General features: G+C 49.4%; 2 protein-coding genes across 6 annotated transcripts in view; one reads left to right on the top strand and one right to left on the bottom strand.

Annotated features, from left to right (window-relative positions):
- The first annotated feature begins 133 nt into the window (after window positions 1-133).
- On the top strand, window positions 134-3,059 carry PTRHD1 (peptidyl-tRNA hydrolase domain containing 1). Its single transcript, XM_082218002.1, has 2 exons — window positions 134-359; window positions 2,676-3,059. The coding sequence occupies exons 1-2, from the start codon at window positions 165-167 to the stop codon at window positions 2,844-2,846; spliced, it is 366 nt and encodes a 121-aa protein (XP_082074128.1). The 5' UTR covers window positions 134-164; the 3' UTR covers window positions 2,847-3,059.
- Window positions 3,060-6,701: 3,642 nt separating this feature from the next.
- Window positions 6,702-9,529, bottom strand: part of NCOA1 (nuclear receptor coactivator 1) — a 302,949-nt gene continuing 300,121 nt past the window's right edge. For 2 of the 5 annotated variants that reach the window (XM_082217275.1, XM_082217276.1), the window contains one exon: window positions 6,702-7,983. In XM_082217275.1, coding sequence (XP_082073401.1) covers window positions 7,816-7,983 — 168 coding nt within the window. In that variant the 3' untranslated portion in view covers window positions 6,702-7,815. Of the gene's footprint in view, window positions 7,984-8,101; window positions 8,164-9,529 lie in introns of all 5 variants that reach the window. The other 3 variants (XM_082217278.1, XR_014218165.1, XM_082217277.1) reach the window with 3 other exon arrangements.

The raw sequence follows: 9,529 nt of genomic DNA, 5'->3' as shown, positions 1-9,529 counted from the left end.
ACAGGACTTTCCGTACAACAAGATGGCCGCCCTCTTGTGGAAATTCACCCCCCCCGCTTACTGGCGTCCTTCTCTCACTTCCCCTCCCAGAATTCCGTTCGCCGCTGTCCTATTGGCGGAGCCCTGACTTCCGGGAGCCGCGGGCCCCGCCCACCCGGAGCAAGATGGCGGCGCAGGCGCTGGTTCAGTACGTGGTGCTGAGGGGGGACCTTCGGCGGGAGCCCCTCTCGTGGCCCTTGGGCGTCTCGGTGGCCCAGGCCTGCCACGCGGCCCTGGCCGTGGTGCACGCGCACTACCACCACCCGGACACGGCGGCCTACCTGGCCCAGGGCGGCAGCATGAGGACCGTCGTGCTGGAGGTGAGGGGGGAAGGGCTTTGTTTGTTTATGTATTTGTTATTTAGTCGTTTAGTCGTGTCCAACTCTTCGTGACCCTGTGGACCAGAGCACGCCAGGCCCTCCTGTCTTCCACTGCCTCCCTCATGCTGGTAGCTTCGAGAACACTGTCCCACCATCTCATTCTCTGTCGTCCCCTTCTCCTTGTGCCCTCCATCTTTCCCAACATCAGGGTCTTTTCCAGGGAGTCTTCTCTTCTCATGAGGTGGCCAAAGTCTTGGAGCCTCAGCTTCAGGATCTGTCCTTCCAGTGACCACTCAGGGCTGATTTCCTTCAGAATGGAGAGGTTTGATCTTCTTGCAGTCCATGGGACTCTCAAGAGTCTCCTCCAGCACCAGAATTCAAAAGCATCAATTCTTCGGTGATCAGCCTTCTTGATGGTCCAGCTCTCACTTCCATACTTCACTACTGGGAAAACCATAGCTTTAACTTTATGGACTTTTGTTGGCAAGGCAATGTCTCTGCGTTTTAAGATGCTGTCTAGGATGCTGTTTATGTATTTACATACCACCTTTTCCTTCCAAGGAGCTCAAAGTGGTGCACGTGGTTCCCCATCCCAGTTCATTCTCACAACAGCCCTGCGAGGTAGGCTAGGCTAAGAGGAGGTCGCCCGGTGAGCCCCGTGACTGAGCGGGGATTCGAGCCTCGGCCACTTGGCTTATCAGAAGGACACCCCCCCGCCTCCCCAGGGCAGTACTTCCCAGTGGTCAGAGATGGCCGAGGAGTTCCAGCCAAGCCACATCTGGAGGGCTGTAGCCCCACAGGGGGAGAGCAGCTGTCTTTGCATGCAGAAGGCCCCGGGTTCAGGCCCCGCTGGCAGCTCCAGGTTAGGCTAGGAGAGACACTGCTGCTGCTGGCTAGTGTAGGCAATGCCAAATTGGACATGCCAGTGGCCTGGCTTGATATGGCAACTCTTCCTTGGTTCTTTAGTAAATGGGTGGGGATTGTGTTGCTTTGTGCAGCCCACCAGTCTTCCAACTCAGCATTCGCCTGTGAGGGAAAGACCCAGAACGGCCAGTTAGTCAAGGGGTTCTTCCTCTCCCCAATAACACGGGTGGGTGGGTTTGGGTAACCTGTCTCTCATCCCTTTAGTCCCCTGTAATCATGAGTCACTCCTGTGGCAACAGTGTTAGAAACAGAGATATGAAAGCTAGGAGTTAAACGGCACCTTCTAGCTAGGTTGTGGGCGCAACCACGGAATGTCCAGGCACATTTTTTTATAAAAGAATACAAAGCTGAAAATGAATGAACTGCAGCTAAAATACTGTGTTCATTTTTCACATGTTCTAGTTTTTCACCTGCCCACCCGCATATATTCTTAAAAGGGCCTCTTCTCCAGTCTTCAGAGAGTAGCTGGAAGTGGGGAGGCAGAAAACGGTCCTCCTTTCCTTCCACTCTGCAGTTTTAATCTGAAATCTTAGGCCCAGTACTGCACCCAGAGCTCGCGCTAATGAAATTCCCTGCTGCAAAATGCATTGAGAACCATGGGAGTTTCCAACACTGTGTGGCAAAGTGGAGGATTAGAGGGGAGCTCTAGCAGAGCGCTTTGGGGCAACTCTCTTTCCAACAGCAGCTTGTCTGTTGCAGGGCGCATGCAGGAAGTAACAGTGCCAGAGAAGGGCTGCAGGTGAGTGGCAGAGGCTCAATCTCAGGCTCAATCTCTGGCATCTCCACGTAGGGATGAGAAAAGACTCCTTGTTTGAAGTCTTTTGAAAGCTGCTGCCAGTCTGTGTGGACAATAGTGAGCTAGATAGCTCACAGTATAAGGCAGCTTCTTGTGTTGGTGAAGGGCTGCAGCTCAGTGACAGTGCAACTGTTTTCCATGCGGAAGGTCCAGCTTCAATCCCCAGGTAGGTCTGGCAGAGACTCCATGTCTGAAATCCTGGCAAGTCACTCCCAGTCAGTGTGGACAATACTGAGCTAGTTGGACCAAGAGCTTCCTGTGTCTCTGCCCTTGTGCTAAAGCTGAGGAGGGGGAACCTGCAGGCCTCCAGATATTGCTGGACTCCAACTTCCATCATTCCTGCCCATAGACTGATAGGAACTGCAGTCCAGCAGCATCTGGTGGAAGGTCACAGGCTCCCAGTCTCTGCAGTAGCAGAACTCTCAGCTGATGCTGTTTATTTTATATTTTATAGTAAGTAAATTTCTTCTGGTATTAAAAAGCAGAGGTGAACTAGTCCTTCTGCTGTAACACTATGGAAGCTACTGCATTGTTTTAATGTTGGGTGTTGCAGTAAGAATCTGATTTCCTTCCCCTGCCCACTTTTCTTTCCTTAGGCCCCAGATGAGTGTGCATTGACTGCGTTAGCAGAGGTACTGCAGCAAAACAACATCGATCACAAAGTGTGGGTTGAACAGCCAGAGAACATTGTCACTTGCATTGCTCTCCGCCCATACCCTAAGGAGCACGTACACCAATACCTGAAGAAATTCAAACTGCTGAAATGATCCTAGATATTTCTGGCCCTATTCAGGACTGGCCAAGAAAATCCAGTTCTCAGGTAGGCGCTTGTGGCCGAGAGTTTATGGACAATTTGCAGTACCATGGTGAAGTGCAATAACTGAATCAGGAACCATATTTCCATTGCATGTTGCTGGCAATTGTGGTTTCAACTGATGTGCGTCTCTGCAGATGATTAAAGGAAGGTTTGTTCAGACCGATATAGAGCTGGGGTTCTTTTATTTTAGCACAAAACACCCCTCTTATTTTAAGAAGAAACTCTTGATGCACACCTTGATCAATTTAAAGATGAAAAAACCAGAGACAGGATTCTGGGTGACATTGATCTGTGCCTGCTAAAATATTCTTGGGGGTTTGAAAGCTGACAGCAGTATTCACGTTAGAGAGAAAAAATATAGGGCTGTGGGAGGAAATCTGTGGCCTCACAGGTGGTGTTGCTGGCAGCATAGCCAGTGGTCTGGGCTGGCTAGGAATTCCAACATCTGAAGCAGTGGAGAAGCTTACATGCCAACATCTGGAGGGACAACTCACATCATCATCCTTGACTTGCAGCCACGCTGGCTGGGGCAGAGGAAAGTTGGAGTCCTACCACAGTTGGAAGGCCACATGCTCCCCACTCTGTTTTATGGCCTGTTGCCTAGGAATTCCTTTTCCTTTATTAGCATTGTTGCCAAGATTGCACACATGGGAGGGGACAGCCAGGTAGATTGCTGTAAGGCAAAACTTGAGGTTATACTTGTCTCTTGGACTGATGCTATACATTTATGGAAACAAAGCTTGCTCATTGACACCGATTGTTGGGCTAGGCTCAGAAGTGGGCTATCAAACAATGGAGAAGGCCATTTTTATTTTTATTGCAAAGGCTTGGAAAATGTGTTGGGGTGGTTGTCTGCTTTTCACAAAGTACAGTGGTACCTCGCAAGACGAATGCCTCGGAAGACGAAAAACTCGCAAGACGAAAGAGTTTTTTGTTCTTTGAGGTGCTTCGTAAGATGAATTTCCCTATGGGCTTGCTTCGCAAGACGAAACGTCTTGCGAGTTTGTTTCCTTTTGAAGCGGGAACTGGGCTGGCAGGGAGCGAGCGAGGGAGCGACCTACCTTTTCCAGAGGGATCCTCTTCTGGAGAGGGCAGAGAGGCGGCAGGTGGGCTGGGATCCAGCGGATCTGGCTGGGTCTCTGCGCCGCCACTGCCTCTCTCTCCCCCTCCCCACGTGGCTGCTCCATTTTGCTCTAACTGCGCGAAGGCAGGAGGAGGGGGACCAAGGAGGAGGAGGCATCCACTGCGCTTGGGCCGCTGCGAAGGCGCCTTTGCGGGGCTGGGAAGAAGCAGAGAGCAGCTGCCGAGACTGTGGGGAGCCCGGCAGCGTGGCGCAAGGTAACGGGGGGGGGGGGAGCAAGGGAGAGTCCGTGCCGGGCGCTTCGTGCGTCCGCCCTCGGTTCCTGGGCTCGAACTTCCTTTGGCACCTCATGGAGAGAGAGGGAGAGGAGCGGGCTGGGGCTTTGATGTGGGACGCGGTTTGGCCGAGCGAAGACGCGGCAAGGCTTGGCGACAGAGGAAGGGGGGCTGTTTTCGTGGGGAGGTGGGAGGGGGTGTCTTTGCCTCTTCCTGGCAACAGATCCTCCAGGCTGGGGAAACTCCTCCTGCTGGGGAGCGACCCACTTTGTGCTTTGCCCGCTAGCCCATTATAATACAGTACCAGGGTGCATCCGTGCTTTGCAAGACGAAAAAATCCACAAGACGAAGAAACTCGCAGAACGGATTAATTTCGTCTTGCGAGGCACCACTGTATGTAGGAATCTCAAAGGCCTTGCTGGAATCTGAAGACGTTTCTGACAAAATCACTCACCAAAGGTGCCAAGTAAATTTAGCAGTATTCTTAGGGATTGCAAACTGGTTAAAAGAAGCCTTTGCCAACTTGCTTCTCTCCCAACTGTTTTGGATTGTAACACCCATTGACCACAGTACTAGCTAACTTCTGTGAAGTCTGCAAGCTGGACATGAGCGCAACAGCATTCTGCCCACCTGAGTCCCAGTAGCTGGTAATCGGGGGCACAGTGCCTCCAACATTGGAGTCCAAAATCTGGAGGACCGTGGAAGTATTTCAAGACAGAGCAAGTGAATAACACTGTTTCTTCACAGCAGGCCTTTGAGGTGCTGCTTCACACCTTTTGCTGTGCTCTGTATTCCACAACCATGTGCAAGAACCCATTGTCCTCAAAATGCAACACTCAGTCACTCTGGCTGCATATTTCTGAAGTGTTTTGGGCATATAATTCACCACCTGCTTCAGTCTGGCTGTGAAATTCCTAGCCATGCAATACCTAGATTTGTTATTTGGGATTCTTAAGTTTAACTACTTAAGTGTGTTTATAGCCTTGGAAGGCACCAGAGCTTGTGGCAGCTGGAATAGTTTGTTTCCACTTCCCTTTTATTTCTGGGGAAGGTGATGTGCCGGACAAGTGCTGAAGCCCCACACATTCCTTGATGTGGCCTGGGGTCTAGGAGCTGCCATGCTTTGAAACTCAGCAGCTACTTGGACCAAGCTGCTCCCTAGAATCTATTACAGAGCCAGGTTAATAATGTAAGCAATAATTTGGATGTTACGTTCAGCAACATGGTGGGGTTTCAGTTCTCTTCCGAGTGCTTCACGCCGGTGCTTGTGAGGGTTTCTGCAGGATTGAGCCATGTTGTGTGAATGGCAAAGCAAGGAAGGATTAAACCTCCCCAGGCCCCTGGCTGCAACAGGAGAGAGTAAAGCATGTTGTAGAGGCTCTGAGGCCTGGTGCTGAATCATGGCCCTGCCCCAGCTTCATAAAAACTCCAGTACATGCGTGAAAGAGCAAGGAAGGAGTGTTGCTCTGTATAGCAGATCTCGGCAGCTGAGGGTAGGCTCAGAGGGGTGCCCTGAAGTGTACACTTTAATAACTAGCATGGTCAAGAGGACTGCTATGCAACCATTTTTTCCTCCATACCCAGGTCTACTGCTACTATCACTCTTTCCGGAAACCATGCAAAATGTGTACTATAAGAATCTATAAGCTAAGCTGGGATTGGTGATGATGGTGGAACTGGCATATGGCGCCTGGCAGTCACAGAAAGCGTCCTAAAGTGTTAACAAACAACTGAGAGGGGTTAAATCTAAAGCCTCGCCCTCAGTTATTTGGTTTCCATTTGTCAAATTTGTTTTGCAACTGCAGGTAGCAGTCCTTCCTCCAGATCTCCATCATCCATTATGGACTGGTATACCTTTTTTCTGTCCTATAGCTTGAATTCTAGATATTACCTTTCTTGGCTTTCCATAAGTGCTGTTGCTATTTGGGTTTTTCTTTCTGTGCATTTGCAAGCAGCAGTGGAACTCTGTTTGTAGTCAAGCTTTGTTAGATGCGTCTTGTTTGCTACTAGGTGCTTTTTGCTTATCTGAAAAATCTCAATAAAAATATTTAAAAGACTACCGTTCATGGGCTCCCTTTCCTTCCTAGCCCTTCTCCCCATGAAGCCACTTCCCCACAGCCCACAAAAAAGCACATACGCACACAGAGCCCCCCCATGTTGTCCTTTTTACGCAATAATGCAACATAAGCCACCGACTTTGTCTCTTTGTTTTTTTAAACTCTTGCAAATTCAATTAACAAAAAGCTACACAGTTTTGTTTTCACACATCAACAAAATTTCAGAAAGAGGAAAGAAAGAAATAACCCCCCCCCCGTCCAAAAGCAATGCTATTTAAGAGCAACCCACCCCACCCCAAAACTAAAAAGAGAAGGAAACCAATTTATACAAGAGGTTTGAGCTATTTACACTGAAAAGGCCTCAGAGGGGCAAAGAACAAGCTTGTCTCCCGTTCCACAGAGAATTGCCTTTTTTATTATTATAATCATCATCATCAATATTATTTTAAATAGTTTTAAGCTACCTTGGCTGTTAAACACAATCAAAGCAGAGAGAGAGAGAGAGGACTGCTTAATTTTTAATAAGAATTTTATCTACAATAGTAGCCCAAGGACGCAACTCTGTCGCAGGCTTCTGCTGTGAACCCCTCCCACTTCATCTCCAAAGGGTTACCGCATCACAAACCCTGTCGAAATGAAAGGAACGATGGCACAGCGTCGACCCTCGGCGTTTTGCTCCCCGAGCCACTGCTTCCCAGCCCTCCCAACCCCTAAAAAATATTGCAATTATTCCCCAAACTGTACTTGTGTGTCTGTCTTTTCAAAAATTATTATATTAGCTTTTTGTACGAGCTCCCCACCCCTTTTTTCATATACACAGAGGCCTTTTTTTCGCTAAGGAGGCCGTCTATATACCAGCATAAAACATGGAAAAAAATGGGTCAAAATACTCTATCATCATCATCATCATGATTATTTCTTTAAAACCGACAAACTCACGATTGCTAGAAAAAGCTGATTGCACAAACGGGTTGGGAGGGGAAGGGGGGGGCGGTCAGTCAAGGGCGTGTGCGTTTTTTAAGAACAGCTAAAAACATCCCAGAGACGAGACGAGTGCGATTATTCACCCAATTCCTGCTTCGCTGAAGACGCAAATCAGTGACAGATCCAGCTGAAACTGAGAACTCGACTCCTCTTCCTTCCCACCCCCCAGCAAGACGCCTCCCCTCGCTCTCGTAACACGCTCCCCCCCACCCCTTAAAACCAAGTAACCTCCATCAGGGATAAGAAGAAGCCAGCAACTGATTACAAAAATAAGGATCATCTGTCATTTTGGCTCAACTGGTTTGTCACTTTGCGACATCATCCATTACCTTTTTTTAAAAAAAAAGAAAGAAAGAAAGAAAGGGGAGGGGGAACTTTTTTTTTTGCTCCAAACACTACGAGAATGGCTGCAAGTTTTTGAGATATCAAAAATCTCAGAAAAATATAATATATATATATTTATATTTATATATATATCTCTATGTCTTATTATTTAAATTTCACATTCCTTTGAAAAGCAGGTTATTCAGTCAGTAGCTGCTGCAGGAGGCTTTTCTGCTGGGCTTGGGGGGTCTGGGGGCCGGCAGAGGCTTTCTGGGCCCCCACAGGACCCGGCTGGTTCAGGTAAGGGTCTCCGCCCACCAAGTTGACCGTACACTGCACATCAGCAAACACCTGCACCTGCTGCACCTGCCGAGAGAGAGAAAGAGAGGGGGGGCCATTAGCCATGAGGGTGCCGGGGGGGGGTGAGAGGGGGGAGAGCTTCCCGGTGGACGGAGGCAGGTACTACGGTGAAGTGGAAACTCACTAGAGAGAATTCCTCTAGCCTGTAGTCACCACAGAGAAGAAGAACTCTTCTGTCTTCTTGCCCTACAAAAAGAAAACCGCTGCACTCATTTGGATCGGAGCTCAGAAGAAGTTCTCGCGTCAAAGGTTAAGCCGGGGCAACCCCGAGTTTCCAGACACCACTGGCAGAGCAGGTCTGCAACAGGAAGGAATCCAAACCACCAGGCCCTGGGCAGCCCAGGAGGTCAATTTTCTTCGCCTTTCCCAACTGGCTGTCCCCACCCAGATGCTTTGGGCTGCACCTCCCATCATCCATGTCTGCGATTCTAATGTTGCGAACTGCCCTGAGATCGAAGTTTAAGAAATAATAATCAGCCCTATTGGGCACAATCGAAGGAGTCGTAGCCCAAAGCGGATCTGGAGGGCACCAGCTTGGGAGAAGACTGGCTTTACGTTTGGATCCGGATCCCCTTTTCGCAAACTCTCTCCCAGCGGTCAAGAATAATGGGGCACCACCTCCCGCTGCGAGCCTTTCCTTGAAGTTGCAGATTCTCTCCCGCTGCTCCGGGGCAGAAGGCAGGTCTCTGTCACAAATGGCACCTGGAAGCAAGAGGGGCTGAACACCAAGTCTCAGAATATTTCCCCCAACGCCCCTTTGCCCTTTGAATTTTCCTCTGCTCCTGCCGCCTTGGGTTTTCCCGGCATCTGCTGGCAGTTTTAGTAATGTAAATTCTAGTAAGTACAGAATCGGATAACCCACACGCCGAAAGCGTCTCTCATAACAGGGCAATCCACATTGTCTCAGAATGATGTAATATGTGGACAGGTGCCTCAAATTGTCTATCCCCGATGCCCACGTTTCACCTGTCCCTCTGGTCAGTGTCCACTCTGAGGCCCCCACCCCACGCCAGATCTTCATTCCTGTGCCCCATCCATCACCTTCCATTCCCCCTCCCACAAATGCCTAGGGACACAAAACTGCCTCCAGACACACAGAAATATTGCCCCGTTCTATTTAAGTCACCCCTCTGCCTCAGAGTCAACACGTTCCTTGCTTGAGGGCCCCAGTGGGCGAAAAAACTGCTTTTGCTGCAAGAAAAGGTGAAGAGCCACAGTCGGGAGTTTGGTTCAAAGTCAAAGTGAATGTTTTCATCTGGCTCTGGAGTGCCAAATCTCTGGGTAAAAATAAACTTGAGAGAAGAGCGTATGGAGAAGGGTAAAGAACATACTCGAAATGCTACACTTCCCTCAATTTACGGGATATAGAGCAGTTTTGTGAGCCAAGGAGTCGTTTCTGTAACCTTGAATTCCTTCTTGATCTAGAGCAGCCTTTCTCAACCTGTGGGTCTCCAGATGTTGTTGAACTACAACTCCCATCATCCCTAGCTAGCAAGGCCAGAGCTCAGGGATGATGGGAGTTATAGTCCAACAACATCTGGGGACCCACAGG

Source organism: Podarcis vaucheri (assembly GCF_965113315.1).
Source record: "Podarcis vaucheri genome assembly, chromosome: 3".
NCBI classification, from domain to species: domain Eukaryota; kingdom Metazoa; phylum Chordata; class Lepidosauria; order Squamata; family Lacertidae; genus Podarcis; species Podarcis vaucheri.
This window is presented reverse-complemented; position numbering and strand designations above follow the sequence as displayed.

Excerpts from the sequence above, each read along its gene's own strand:
- PTRHD1 (XM_082218002.1), top strand. The coding sequence starts at position 165 with ATGGCGGCGCAGGCGCTGGTTCAGTACGTGGTGCTGAGGGGGGACCTT. Across the intron at positions 360-2,675 it reads TGAGGACCGTCGTGCTGGAG|GCCCCAGATGAGTGTGCATT; the intron begins GTGAGGGGGGAA and ends TTCTTTCCTTAG.